Source organism: Physcomitrium patens, chromosome 20 (assembly GCF_059467195.1).
Source record: "Physcomitrium patens ecotype Gransden chromosome 20, ASM5946719v1, whole genome shotgun sequence".
NCBI classification, from domain to species: domain Eukaryota; kingdom Viridiplantae; phylum Streptophyta; class Bryopsida; order Funariales; family Funariaceae; genus Physcomitrium; species Physcomitrium patens.
The window spans coordinates 10,060,001-10,074,606 of record NC_143429.1 but is presented as its reverse complement, the minus strand read 5'-3'; the positions used below and the strand labels follow the sequence as shown (position 1 = coordinate 10,074,606).

At 40.1% G+C, this 14,606-nt stretch overlaps 2 protein-coding genes and 1 pseudogene across 8 annotated transcripts; 1 reads left to right on the top strand and 2 right to left on the bottom strand.

The window, feature by feature from the left end:
- The first annotated feature begins 3,143 nt into the window (after positions 1 to 3,143).
- On the top strand, positions 3,144 to 4,863 carry LOC112273711 (glycosyl hydrolase 5 family protein). The gene is made up of 2 exons (XM_024502809.3): positions 3,144 to 4,389; positions 4,570 to 4,863. Exons 1-2 carry the CDS (start codon positions 3,144 to 3,146, stop codon positions 4,587 to 4,589), a joined length of 1,266 nt encoding a protein of 421 aa, XP_024358577.1. The 3' UTR covers positions 4,590 to 4,863.
- A 279-nt stretch (positions 4,864 to 5,142) lies between these two features.
- Positions 5,143 to 9,643, bottom strand: LOC112273710 (mitochondrial fission protein ELM1-like; annotated as a pseudogene). Its single transcript, XR_016498922.1, has 10 exons — positions 8,803 to 9,643; positions 7,891 to 8,183; positions 7,566 to 7,662; positions 7,191 to 7,340; positions 6,957 to 7,083; positions 6,753 to 6,865; positions 6,371 to 6,434; positions 6,034 to 6,128; positions 5,658 to 5,766; positions 5,143 to 5,411 (listed from the first exon to the last, which is right to left on the bottom strand). The product of XR_016498922.1 is annotated as a mitochondrial fission protein ELM1-like (transcript).
- Positions 9,644 to 10,849: 1,206 nt separating this feature from the next.
- Positions 10,850 to 13,901, bottom strand: LOC112273152 (membrane protein PM19L). Of its 6 annotated transcripts, none has more exons than XM_073529266.2 (5): positions 13,883 to 13,901; positions 12,118 to 12,338; positions 11,794 to 11,962; positions 11,539 to 11,587; positions 10,850 to 11,469 (listed from the first exon to the last, which is right to left on the bottom strand). In XM_073529266.2, the coding sequence occupies exons 2-5, from the start codon at positions 12,254 to 12,256 to the stop codon at positions 11,260 to 11,262; spliced, it is 567 nt and encodes a 188-aa protein (XP_073385367.1). In that variant the 5' UTR covers positions 12,257 to 12,338; positions 13,883 to 13,901; the 3' UTR covers positions 10,850 to 11,259. The 6 variants fall into 6 exon arrangements, with proteins under 6 accessions (XP_073385367.1, XP_024357387.1, XP_024357386.1 ...); XM_024501619.3 differs by lacking the exon at positions 13,883 to 13,901 and adding an exon at positions 13,351 to 13,549; XM_024501618.3 differs by lacking the exon at positions 13,883 to 13,901 and adding an exon at positions 13,316 to 13,548.
- Positions 13,902 to 14,606: the final 705 nt, after the last annotated feature.

Below are 14,606 nucleotides of genomic sequence, written 5' to 3'. Positions count from 1 at the left end.
TCCTCCCCCCTCGTAAAGTGCACCCCCGAAAAGTTGCTGAGGATGAAACTAGACGAGATGGATGGACAAGCAACTGCCAGCCCGGATCCTCATCTAAATATTTGACAAAACATATATATATATATATATATATTTTTTTTTTTTTTTTATTGTGGCAGAAATGAATGGTTTGAAGTCTAAAGTGGAATCATGCAGAGATTAGTTGCAGAGGGAAAATTGAATTGACACAATGAAAAAGCTTTTCTATTTTTCTATCAATAATCTTTTGATTTTGAAGAGAAAAACATTGTAATACTTCAGAATTTAAAGATATTATATAAATTTTTATTTGGATTATTGTATCCAAAGAAAGTGTTTTTTCAAAACATAGAGAATCAAACTGTCAACATCTCCTCAAACCATGAAAATTTGAGTGTAAAAAACTCAAGTTGTTGGGCAATTTAACTTCATCCCAATATAACTATCTATCACGAAATTAATAAATGTATTAATTTTATTGTATGTGATTCTGGTTTTTTTAAAAGATACAAAATGGAGCTGGAATATTCTAAGATTATCATACAACATATTCCAGCTCCATTTTCATCGAATGGTGCAATTGCATTTAATCTAAAAAATTAAATTAAGTTAAACTAAGTCTATATAAATTTAATTCATTGAGAGTTTTTTACCTAATCAACTAACTGCATTCAAATTTCGAACCAAAATGCTTCTTCAAGGATTTTTTAAAATTTTTGTGAGAAAAATGCACTAAAAATAACTAAAAAAAGCTCCAAATATATATTATATTAATTTAAATCAATAAATATCTTCTACTCTGATTTTTTTGAGATGCTTCAAAATGATAGTTGATTTTTAAATTATTATTTCTATTTTTGGATCATTTTAATTTCTTTATATTGGAAATCACATGCTCACTGTTTTAGTTATCCAGCACCAAAGCTACATAATACAAGATTTATATTTCAAGCTTTTTATGAAAGACATTTCTAATTACAATGAATGAAATTTTATGAAAAAAAGAGAAGATGCAAGCAATCTCACAATAACCTTTTATAATAAATTTAATATATCACTTTACGACTTGTGATTGCAAAAACACTTCATCCACATGAAAAAGAATACAAGAAAATTCTATTTTATATACTAACATTTTATTAGACGAATGAATGAATTTGATTTCACTGGTGTTTATTTTGTATCTAAAAAAAATGCTAGTATATCGGATATTTTTTATTATTCATAATCTACATGACAATTTTGACAAAATTACTAATCACTTGCAATAATAATATTTATTATTAATATATTTTTAATTTTTTTAAGAGAATATATATATATATATATATATATATTAAAATCAATTATAATATCAATATTAAAAAGCTAAAATAACCATCTACTAGATTTAGAATTATAGTGTAAAATAGTAAGATTTTTTAATTTAATTTAAACAAGAATTATTGAAATCTTAAATCTGAAAACATGGTTTTCTAATTTTTATTTCTTTCTCATATATGTATACATATACAAAAATATACAGTTCATTGAATTCTTATTAAAAAACTCATACTAATAAACTATATTTTAAATATTAATTTTAATTTTTGAAATAAGAATCTGGTAAAGCATTCTGAAAATGACTTTGACATAACAATTAACAATGTATAAACATATTGAGTATGATGTAATGTTATTTAAATTGAAATATGTACGTTTTTTAAAATAACATGTTCTGTTAATAGATTTTTGGTTATTAATTGTAATATCTAATATGAGTTTCATTAAAGATATATTAACGTTTTATAAGTATGCAATAATTCTGTGTCTTTTAGAATTTGTTAGTCTAGCAAGACTAATTTTTCTAACATTTAATTTTTATTTATATAAAGTATTATACATTATCTAAAGCATCTGAACGTAATGTAGATTCATGTAATTTATTCTTGACACTCAGCGGAAAAGAACTCTGAGTACAATTCCTCCAAGCATGGTTGAAATTTTACAGCCAAAGTTGAAACAACAAACCTTGTTGGAAAAAGTTTAGGACTCCTTGATTCAACCTGTCATCCTCCAGTAGTGTAGAATTATTGCTGACCAAATTTAAACCTTATTTGACTTGCAATTTCAAAGGCTTGTTACAATTAACCATGTTGTGTTTTTACAACTATCTTTCAAAAGTTTGTTTATTAGGTTTTATAGTTCTTTAAAATAGGTCGTTTTTATACCAAGTTGAATTCATATGTAACTTCAACGCCTCAAACCCAGCAGTTTTTTTAAACTTTTACTTTTCAGAAGTTGTAGAGTCATTCTCTCATGATTTCACCTGAGAACATCCTGCCCACATTTCAAGCCATCCAGATTCCTCTTCTGGAATTATTAATACTGTTAAAGCCACACCTCCTATTACCATCTCATGATTGATCTTGTCCATTCTAGTCTCCATCTCTTGTTCCATGTCGTCCAAAATTAATCATCACATGGTTTAGGGGTGTGGCCTAAACAACATTGGGATGTGGCTTTAACAACTCCCTATATGTACAGTACCTTGCTACAAGTGGGATTCAATCCACATTGACATAACTGTCAAGTAGAATGAACCTTTCAACTGATTTTCCTTGGACTCTGAAAACAATTCTAAGATACAGTATTAAAAGGGAAATTGGCTCATGTAAGCTCATGGAGATTCACGATGCTTCAGTCGGTCATGTGTGGATAGATCCGTGTGATGTATTGACTAGATGACCGCTGATTACAAACTGGGGTGCTCTCATAGAACCGAGGTTGCACTCTCTGTGAATTGCACAGATTAATAAGTTTCTGAATATTGCAAACTGGTCTTCCGCCTATCATTGCAAGACGGCATGCAGGCTCTGTGTGGGAGATATGGCGAGAATCTAATAACACGTGAAGATTTGACATTGTTACACAATTGAACCCAGTGTAAACTGGACAAGGAAGGTGAAGCACACAAATAGCATGGGGCTCCGCAAACCCCTGGCACTGACCTGATTTCAGCGCCGAATGACTCAGAAACGTTCTTCACGCATATAAGTGTGCCAAGTATGTAAGGGAGTTTTAGTACTTAGCTCACATAGATAGATTATTGTGAAGGATTACTCATGTGAAGTAGGCCACAGAAAATGGCGTGGCCTTTCAGGAGCTCCTGCAGCTCCGTGATAGTCAAGTCGACGTCAAACGCTCCAGCATTGAAGCTCTTGTTGCTCCTGTTGCAGGTTGTTGCGATCGCAGGGGCTACCAGGAACCCTAGACCTCCCCTGTCAACCTTTTCACGATGGGTTGTCGACCGCTTCGGAGTGCGAGTGAAGTTCTCCTGCGTCAATTGGGCGGGGCACTTGGAAGCCGGAATCCCGGAGGGTCTAAGCAGGAACACAGCTCGCGGAATTGCCACCCTTATCAGAGTGAACGGCTTCAACTGCGTGAGGTTGACATACTCTACGTGGCTCTGGACAAACGATTCCTACGGAGAACTGACTGTAGCGCAAAACTTTAACAATCTCAACCTCACGTCCACTGGGCTAGCAATCGCAGCATTGAATCCCGACCTTTACTTGCTAACGTTGCGGCAGGTTCACCGCCGCATGGTGAACATCCTGACGGCTCACGATCTGATGGTGATTTTAGACAACCATGTGAGTAAACCCAAATGGTGCTGCTCGGATACCGATGGCAACGGCTTCTGGGGAGACGAGTACTTCGACGTGGAGACATGGATGCTGGGCCTTACCACAGTCGCAACCACGTTCAGCAGCAATCCATTCGTGGTGGCGATGAGCTTACGGAACGCGCTGAGGGGACCGCGCCAGAATGCCATAGACTGGCGAGTGCTAATGGCGCAGGCGGCAGAAGCGGTCCACGACGTGAACCCGGACGTACTGATAATTGCCGGGGGGTTGAGCTTCGCAACGGATCTGAGCTTCCTGAACAACAACGACAACCATCTCGATACCTCTCGGTTCCCTAACAAGCTTGTGTACGAGTTTCACTGGTATTCATGGTCGCGTCTAGCACGAGGCAGCAACTTCTACAATGCCAGCGATCCAAGCGCATGCTCCAACACCCAGAGAAACGTGAACCTCGATAATGGCTTCCTCCTTGAGCAGGGCACGCCGGTAATTGTCTCGGAGTTCGGCATAAACCTGGAATCCACTAACTTTGCAGAGAATCGGTTTCTGGACTGCGTGATCGATTACCTGGAGAGGGGAGACATAGACTGGGCTTTCTGGGCGCTGCAAGGGAGCTACTATTTGCGCTATGGGAGGGAAGATGATGACGAAGTGTTTGGCCTGCTGCAGTCAACTTGGCGGTCTTTCCGTAATCCCACTATCGTAACAAGGTTGCAATATACCATCCAAAACTCCACCCAAGGTATGTTAGTCCGATTTTCATTTTATTCGTTGTCACTCCTGACGGAATAATCGATTCATCAGCTCAAAGCTTGAGTGGATCTTAATTTAATCTTAATTGTGTTCCATCCATGAATTTACCTGAAAAGATGAACTCTAAACTTGCCATCACCGTTGCTAATGAAGTTCTCGCTGACTGCAGGACCATCAAGGAAGCTATAGATGAGCTCCACCTCCTGCCAGTTACCTTCATTAGCAGGATTCCATTCGCTAGGTGGGGAACTCATCGATTACGTGAGACTCTTTCGATAGCGGTTATTTGAATTCTGGACGATACAGGGCACATTAGGACCAAGTTACTAACCTTCGTAACAATAGGCAAGAATTGCTCACTTTGGCAGCGAGGAAATTTGTCGAGCTGGGCACTTCCATATCAATCGGAGGTCTCCTCACAACCTGCTTCGTCATTTGTAATATAAAGTTAAAAGTTGCGCAATGCACACCCTACAGGGGGGGGGGGGGGGGTAAAAAATTCAAAGCTATTCAAAACGGATTGTGGAATGAAACTTTTCATCCACCTTCAGCGTGGATGGGCACCCTTCGTCTTACATTCACAAAGGATACTGGATATAATATGATGAAGAAAGGATCTACAAAACTAGTGACAATAAGATACATAATAACCTGAAATCGCCATAGTAATAGTACTTGAATGCGTTTATCTGCCACGTAAGGTACTTAAAAGGATGTCTGCTGCAAAGCAATGCTATATACGTTGAATATCGAACTATGCATGAATTTTATATTCAGAATTAACTCTCAATGCTGCGTCATTGACGTTTCCTTACACGACGATTGTTGAAATATCATCAAAATAACTTCACAATGTCAATCCTAAAAACCTAAAATTGCAAAATTTTCTGTGAAATACAACGATTGCCATCTCTAATGTAGGCTCCAACCACGTTCTGCCAGGGCACCACGAACTCGATTTGCTGCCTCGAAAGTGTCGTTAAGAGGAGGGTAGCTCCAACCGTTCCTCATCTGCAAAGAAAAACACGCAATTAGACAAAAAGTAATTACAAAACACAATCCCTCGCTGATAAAAAGCTTTGGTACAGTGCTTTTTGCGAAAAATTAGAGAGTATTAAGTAAATTGATTCATCCATCAAGGTAAGTGACATTCTCTCGATGGTATTATTTTGAGTTATCACACATCAGCAAAACTACATGAAATGATCACCACCCTGGATACAATAATATCAATCAAAGAGAAGTGAAGTCGCTCACATCTTCTGATCCTGTGAGAGGTCGAGTGAGCCCTCTTTGGCGTAGGGTTTTCTGAAAATCAGCAAACTTCCATCTACATCGTTCTCCACCAACGACATAAACTGATTTCCTGTTCACAATGAAAATGTATGGATAAAACTGGCATTGACTACCAAGCTACAAGGTACAAAGAATTTCACTGAGCAAATCAAGGCCTTGTAAACATTTAAAGTAAAAATTCCAAGCCTAGCAACAGTTTTGACTTTGAACTCTGATGAGGTTACAAATAATATATAGCACGTATGAAAAATGAGAGATGCACAAAAAAAAAAAAAAAAAAAAAAAAAAAAAAAAAAAGAGAGAGAGAGAGAGAGAGAGAAGGGAATGTTCCAGGTACCCTGTGCTGCATGTTTCGCTTAACATACTGACAGAATCAGCCGTAACCACAAATGCATCCCCCCCATGCAAGATGTCCAAAGTGTGGATTCGGACCTGAAAGGAGCAAAATGCACAGGTGCTTCAATTTTCCACAGAATAGAAAACCAGACTCAGGGCTCGGGGCTCAGGGTTACATATAACGAATTATCATCTTCGTCACCAGAATATTCGATGAATCAGTGCAATACTTCACGCAAGAAAAATAACTCACACTTTCCCATCAGCTCTATGTTATTACAGAAAGGATAACGACCACTAACAAAACCATGAAGATTAGAAACATCACAACAATGTACCTCTGCCATCCCAAATAAAAACTTTTGGATGCTGCCCCAGCTCTCTTGTCAACAGATTGACAATCTGCAAAGAAAATAAATTAGAAAAAGGTATTTAGTGGCCACAAAACTGTAAGCACAAAAAGAGGCCAGGCAATAAGGTATCAAACCCAGATGAGCACCATCCATGCGTGGATTGAAAGGCCAATGAATGGGCTGAGCCTCCACATTAAAAGCATGTCAGGAGCCTCAAAACAGGGTAATTTCGATATTCCAAGCACACCACCACAAACACGTACAATTTCCCTGTATTTTTAAAGTCAACCATAACAGAAATTCCCCCTCAAGTCAATCCATAAAAACTGCAATAATTCACAAATCCACAATAAGAAAGAAAATATACCTGACTAGGTGTTCTTTGAGAAAAAGTTATTCTATAACTTCCGCAGGTACTAAGAATTAACTTCAATGCTGACAATAGCTCCAGGGCTAAGTCTTCCCTGTATCGGCAATATCCTGAGAAGCTACGGCACAATCAGCAGATAATTCAATACATATCTGACAAATTAATATTTTATGCTATTTATTCGAGTTCAAAATATCTTACTTGTTGGAAAACCAACATCAACGATTAGCAGAGGCTTTGCCAAGGGTGCCAACTCAGATTGCCAAGCAGTAGCAGCTGCACGTAATGTTGATGCATCGGCGTGATGTAAAGCCCCAACTGTCAGCACCTGCAAGTAGAATTGCTTAGTTCTACGTACAAAACAAACCATTAAGGTGAGTAACTGGAAAAACGGTAAGCAACTCACAAAAACCGGCATGCCCAACGAGGACTGACCACATGTTTATCAGGGGGTTGCTGCGGTGTGATCCATTGCAGTAGCAGCTTAGGAACTTCTTGGCGGGCGGTTGGACTCAAAATATGGTAATCATGAATTGGAGCGAGAACCATGTCGAATCGGTCCAGGCCCCATCGCGGGTGTTGGATCTGCACAAGCACGAATTCAGCAATCTATACACTGAAGAGTAGTAAGCAACGAACTGTGTGCAACAGTAGAAAATTTCCTTCAAACAAAACTTACACCATAAAGGATGTCAGAAAGATCGCTCTGGTTTAATCAGAAAAGAGCAAACAGACTTCAAAATTTATCATATATATGGCTGGTGCCTAACATATGCTATAGAGAAAAGGGGAGGGCAAAAGTGATCACACCTGAACAACAAATGTAGCTTCAGGTGCTAATCTTTTGACAGCCGCTGCCACAGAGATTGTATCCCGACCTGATGCCACGATTAAGAGAGGCCCCTCCCTAATCGTGGATATGAAATTTAACAGTCCCGTTAGGGTTTTATCCAACATAGATAAAAAGGAAAGTAAGCCATAAACAAATCACGAAACGGGTTTCACAAAATTACGACAATTTGTACACATATGGCCCTCAGAGAGCATCATAAATTCCATAAAAACCGAGGAATATGCTAGGCATGTCACGAAAAAGCTAGCGCAAAAATTTGAAACGACAGAGTCTTGCAAGTACCTGTCTAAGTCTTCCAAAGCAAGGGCGGCAATGCGATAAGCATCAGCTTCAGGGACTGGTTTTTCATCCATAATTAATGCATGCAGTCCATGTCCTTTCCTAGGTACAGGCGGTTTAGAGTCTGGAGACAAGGGGTCGGAATCGCCTAAAAGTTGACTAAGAATACCTGGGAGTGGGAGACGCCGCCAGTTAGACTGGATATGTCTAAGAACAAAATCCACCTTCTTGTGAATTGGAACCGATAACCATCTTAAATGAATGTCAATAAATCCTCCATTGGGGCGATTTACTCTCTGCAGAGGTCAATCTCAGAGGAAATCAGAATCTGTGAATATTCATACGCATAGAACGTAACATTCTGTGGTGAGTTGAGAAAGATTGCGGGACTCGTACAGAAATCGAGACACTAGATGCATGAAAACTTTATCGAAATCTTTTCCAAACCAAGCCTAAACAATGTACAGCGGTCACACTTGCAAAACACAAAAAATTCTAAGGTGCTTCAAATCCTAGCTACTTCACCACGCTGGAATGTCACGTTAGTCGGTCAGTAACAATATCTTTCGGAAGCATGTTTTGAATACTATAGCAGTGTGCTCGAAGTTGTTTTTGACTTAGACATCCACTCCAAAATATTCACAAAGTAGCAAAGATCAATGGAAAATCCGGAGAGATATGAACCACGGACCCTAATTCTGTTCATACAAGAGAATAGCAGAATATCCTGGTGAAGTTTATAGTTCGTTTCGAATGTCTGGAGCGGATTCCATCAACTCGAACAAGTAAAACTACAGCGACACTCGTTCGATATTCCAGAAGATTGCAAACAATGAACGAAATTCTTGCTCAGGCTAAACTAACGCAATTCATGTCAACAAATTAGGGGGTGGACGTAGAGAAGAAGACTCTCACGTGCAGAGTGTGCGAATTCGTAAGCCCAAGAGCACGTACGAGACCTATACACTGATGCTCAGCTCCCGATGCTCCATTTCCAATAATGACCGCGCGGCGCACAACACAGGAGATACCACGATCAAAAATCTCAGGCATGCCCGTGTTGCTACTTGGCGGCTCAGGCAGCTTGATGGTCCACATTTCACCCAAATGAAACCCGAATTTCCAATGTGCATCTTTCCGGGTGTGAAGGAGCTCTACCTTGAGAGCTCACGATTTCCAAACACTAACAATTCCAACTCTTCGCTCTGCTTCTCTTTCACTTCTCCTCAGAACTACAAATAACAGTATTCAATCCATGGCTACAATCCTCTGAAAACAGCTGCCGGCGATATCGTCACCCTCCAAGATCGACCCAACACCTGCCACATAATTCTTCCTCACCGCATCCAAAGTTCAACCACCTCACTGAAGCCTTTGCCAGTTACCCTCACTCTACGACTCCTGTGACCTAAAATCCTCAAAGCATGCCCATCACTGCGGCAGCAATGCTCATCTTTGATCTTCACAAGTCTCACTCAGCCACAACACGGTGCAATCCTCCGTCGCAAGTATACACCTTGAACCCACAAACCTCTTCCAAAATTCCATGAACACTTGGCTAAGAAAACTCCAAACCTCGCCAGAGCATGTAGACTACGACCGCACTGGAGGATGGAAGCTGCAGCGTGGTCCTGGAGGACAATTGAAGTAGGGAACAGAGCCTGGACACGAGGAAACTAGGAGGGGTACACTGCAACTGCGATTGAAGTGATGCAAGAGTGGCGGACGCAACTCCGCAAACATGATGGTGCGAGGAGCGACTGAAACAAGGCTTCGCCGCATGTGTCGCCGCTGGCCGTCAACTAACGTCGCCGCCGTTTGACCCCGTCAGCGTCTAGTTTGTGAATCGACCCGCTTTTCAGTGTTTGTGGGTTTTTAGAAAATTAATATATTTACCATTTCAGAATTAAAAATAAATTAGATAGGCTTTTGAAGAAAATCAAGGATATGGAGTAGGATTTTTTAGAGTATGTGTGAGTGTGTGTGTGTGTGTGTTTGTACTCATTATTTTATTTTATTTTAGAACCTTTGCTTGTTATGATTTTTAATTAAATAAAGAGATTTCAATCATACTTTCTTGTAATCTTCATAGTACAAACTCTGTTGTTTTTTTTTGTCTTATCATTTTCTTATAAAAAAGATAATAATTTAATATAATAGATAATGCTGAATAATGTTATATTACATTATATTATATTATATGACATATACATATTTGATTAACTATAAAAAATGTTAAAGGGGCATGTTGAACCATTATGTTTTATTTTAGACATTATCTGATAATTATTTTATGAAATCTATTATTCAGAATTATTTAGTAATTATTAATTTTCATTATAAACTTAAAAAGATGTTTTTCGAAGTAAAATATTGTCATTTAAAATTTGAATTTTGTGACTTGTGATCAATTTACATATTGCAGTATTTGCATTTTTGATAGATCCAGACATTTGTTTTGTTCCTTTAATAGTTTCATGTTTGTATTCATGAATTGTACAAGTATGCTGCATCAAAGCTTCATGGGAGAGCTACATCATCCTGTGGAACTTGAATGGAACAAGGAATGAAACGGAAAGGGTGGATGGTATGGAATGGGTTGGTGTCAAGGGAGCAGGAGGCAGAGGAAGACATGCAGGAGAAGATGCCATGGAGACTGTTTGCTGCAAACCTGATCCAAACCCCAAGCAGCATGGATGATGGATTATATAAACGAGCATACACAAAAGATATAGAAACTAGTCATGGTTGAGAAGTGTGCACACTTTCAATGAGACTTGTGCCGAACTTACCGGCTGTCACCAATTCATAACTCCATCTCATGGAATGATCAATATAATCTCCTTGGTCTATAGATTGCAAGTGAAGTACTCATGGGTGGTTTTCAAGAGGGTTGGAAAGAGAAAAGCCAAGATCATGTTTTGTAAAGATCAGGTCTCAGATGGGTGTGCAGACACGATACTTCTTAAAAGGCCCAATTTTTGTTTATCAGAGTGAGTTCATTTTGAATCATGTTTGGGATAGGGCAAGCTCTGCACAATCCAGTGTCTCCTCAGCCTTTGCAACTACAGACGGAAGTACCAATAACAGATTGAGCATTCTCAATTTCAGAGGAAAGAAATAAAGGAAGAAAGGAAGGAAGGAAGGAAGTTAAATGATTCAACGACGGACACAGATGTGTGAGACAGAGGAGGAGCAAGCATCGACAGTAGGAGGTGGAGGAGCCAAAGCTCGAAGTTTATCTAAGGCCTAGTGGCATCTTTCTAATAAATGGGCCACTCAGAGAGAAGAACAAGAAGATCAGAGATGCCGCTCCGAGGATCGGAGTCCGCCTTAGGACGTTGCTGGCGATGGCGCCGACGTATTTGTATATTAGACTGCAGCGGCAGCGGGAATGCCATGGTGCTTCTCCCCAGCTTGTACCAAAACCATGTTAGCACCCCCCGCTCCAGTGTTACTGTATGCAGGGCCGAAACGGTCGCCCCCCAACACCCCAGCGTGAAGGGAGAGCAGGTAGAGGAGCTCAAACAAAGCCAAGACGATGATGAGAGCCTCCACCACTTTCTGCAACAGGAAAAACAACTGTCGGACTCACAATCGTGATGAGGTAAATGATAGCAAGGTGATTGCTGTGGAGTTCTGAATACTTACCAGCTTCCTCGAGCGTGGACCTCCAATATGAATCTCCTTGCAAGCGACGCTGCGTAAGAAAGAAAAATCTCAGGTGAGTTCGATTATCAAACCGACTTATGGTCACCTTCACTATTATCTCGCCACCTCTTAGGCAATGTCTGGGCTCTTGTGGATTGTCACAAGTAGACCAAAGTTGTAAAACGGTCGCTTCCGAGAACAGTTATTGTTCAGATGACATTCTAAAAATTGGAATTTAAGATTGGATTTTCTCACCCAAAGGCAAGGAGAGTGAGGGTCCAGGCTATAAGGGCAGCGGAAGCGGCAGCTGCAAGGCTTTCAATGCGCCACTCTCTCAAGTGGTGAATTCCGGCCAAGGTGGATGCCAATCCTACCACAGATGCAATGAGTACCATCGGCAGGAAGTAGAACGTCGCCGCATTGCCTGGACATCACCAACAAACCATAAATTTCTTGCGGGTCATCACGCAGAAAGAGAAACATTACAGTAGCAGAATGCTGAAAGAATTCCAGTACTTCCAAGTCGCGGATTGGGAACTGCAAACTAGAAAACTCAGTAGCAACAAGTGCGGCACCAACCGACGTAGCCACCAGCGCCCGCAGAGGAGTCGATGTTCTTGTTCAAAGCCCATCCGGCAATTGCTCCAGTTGCTATGTACATGCAAAAATTCAAAGCAAGAAGTGGAGTGGAGATTCCCCTCCCAATACCGAAGGCCATGATAGCAATTTTTTACGTACAGCTTCTCGGGGTACTCAGATTCGTGCGAGCCACTCACAAATTTTTGGCGCAAATTACAAAGCTGCATACATGTAGCAGGTGTGAGCATTCAGCTATAATTGTCATATCGACTAAATCTTAGCAAATGCAATGTCCTGAAGATCAGTCGTCATACTCGCTCGCCTGAAGGATCCATACAGGTCACTAAAATGCAAGATCTGAAGCTCCACGTTGTCTTAAATGCAATATTTAAATAACAAAGAACTACTCGGTTAAATGATTCTAAAATAAAGAATCTCGTTGCCAAAAGAGCAAACTCGAAATGAGGATGATTGGATCCTTCGTGGCGTTCTTGGAGCTTGAATCCGTCAAGAAGACAATGACCTTTACATTAGCTTTGAATGGATTGTATCTGCATTTTTTCAGCATCTATTGCTACAATCTTTGTGAGAGCCCCATCTATCGCTACATTTTGACCTCTACATTCTAATCACGGACATCTTGGGATTGTGCAAACAACATTTTTTAACACACAGGAATCACTGTCGAACAACAGTATCATCACACTTATGAATTCGCTGGAGGCAGTCAGGAGGTCACTCTGAGCAACATTGCTGCGCAGATGTTCACCGTAGCTTTCTGATCATTCATCTTTGAAACGAAAGCTTGAACCAAATGGTGTAGTCAGCCAAGAATTAGAAAGCCTCATGCATGTTTTCTAAGCAGATAGGGAACAGGTCAGCTCAAGTGCACGAAATAACCAGTGCGAACCGAGCTCAAGTGCAAGAAATAACCAGTGCGAACCGAGCTCAAGTGGCTCTCAAGACCCCCCCCCCCCCCAACAAAAAAAAAAAAAAAAAAAAAAAAAAAAAAAAAAAAAACTACCAGAACCAGGAAAGAAAGCGTGTACAAGTCGAGAACGCTGCTCAGCTGCATGAGCCATTACGAAAACCATTTCATGCTACCAAAAGAAGGGTCTACCCATCAAGAAGAGCTTTTTACTTTCTACGATACCTCCACGTACGAGGTTAGGTAAGGAGATATTCAAGCAAATCAAACCTGAGCTCAGGACGATATGTCAACTCAGAATTTACCGCAACTTCACGACCATCACAACAAAAGCTGGCTCACAACACGAGGCTCCTACGTCACGAGACCAGAGCTAGAATTTGACCACATACGCGAATGCCACGAGGAATGTGAGAGTGCCAGAGAGAAGCTCCAAGAAATTGGTGGCAACAGAGTGGGCGAAATGCACACTCAAGACTGGAAGTAATAACGGCTTTAAGGTGGGAGAGATGAATCCAAGATGGGTTGTTGGGCCCACCCAGGATTACCGGTGTCAAGGCCATGAACTGAATACGATGACGACGTGGAGTCTCATGAGGGGATTCAGAGTCCCATTCCGATTAGTCATCGGATACCAGGGGCCTCCAAGGAGCAAGAAAGACGACGCGGGGTTGCGATCCCACAGATGGGATGAATAGCTTGGCCATGGATCCATTGTAGTCACGATGTTCCAAATGGGTTCATACCCAACGATGATGGCCTACACGCAGATGCTATGCTGCATGCAACGTCGGACGCGAAGAGATTGCACTCTGGAATACAGCTTGGGATACAGACCTACAAAAGCCCTGCCTTGCCTTGCCTTCTCTTCTCTTCTCTTCTATTCTTCTCTTTGTCTGTCTGTGCTGCAACCACTGAACTTGCCGTGTTCAAGAGTCATGGCCTCCCGCTCACTGTGACCACTCACTTTCCCAGGTCTTAGTGACTACCCTTCGCATCCTCTCACACTGCACGTTAGTTCCTCGCTGTTCACAACTTCACTCGAGTCTATCCCCGAATAGCCTTTTCCTTTTCCTTAATTTATATGAATTAGCTCTCATTCATTCATTATCCAAGCAAATGCAATGAATTCGCTTGGATAACTTAATAAGGGCATCCACCAATCTATTCACAACTGTTCCATCTCTGGTCGCCATCTATTTTCTAGCTTTTGCCATTGCAAATTAGGTTTGTTTTGCTTTTGCCACAACTTAACCTTAGAGGGTCATAATATAATCGCAATCTGACAACCTAATTTTTATTATTCTTTTCTTGTTTTAAAAAATAATATTTGTATGGTTATTTTGTCTTTCTTGGATTTATTTTATTTGTCCAAGTAGATGCTTCTTTGCAACAATTATATCCATTTTTAGAAATAGTGTGATAAACATGTTTTCTTTGTTTTGAGATTTTTAAATTAAAATTAATATTTTAAAGCATACCAGATATTATGTTTTTTTTTTTTTTTTTTTTTTTTTTGTGAATTTTTTATTGTTTTAATTTCATGATGATACTACACTTT

What these genes read in the sequence shown, in the direction of transcription:
- LOC112273152 (XM_073529266.2), bottom strand. Translation starts at nt 12,256, where the DNA reads ATGGCCTTCGGTATTGGGAGGGGAATCTCCACTCCACTTCTTGCTTTG. An exon ending in GGGCGCTGGTGGCTACGTCG is followed by an intron (nt 11,963 to 12,117) that starts GTTGGTGCCGCA and finishes GGTGATGTCCAG; the next exon opens with GCAATGCGGCGACGTTCTAC. An exon ending in GTCCACGCTCGAGGAAGCTG is followed by an intron (nt 11,470 to 11,538) that starts GTAAGTATTCAG and finishes TGAGTCCGACAG; the next exon opens with TTGTTTTTCCTGTTGCAGAA.
- LOC112273711 (XM_024502809.3), top strand. Translation starts at nt 3,144, where the DNA reads ATGGCGTGGCCTTTCAGGAGCTCCTGCAGCTCCGTGATAGTCAAGTCG. An exon ending in CATCCAAAACTCCACCCAAG is followed by an intron (nt 4,390 to 4,569) that starts GTATGTTAGTCC and finishes CGCTGACTGCAG; the next exon opens with GACCATCAAGGAAGCTATAG.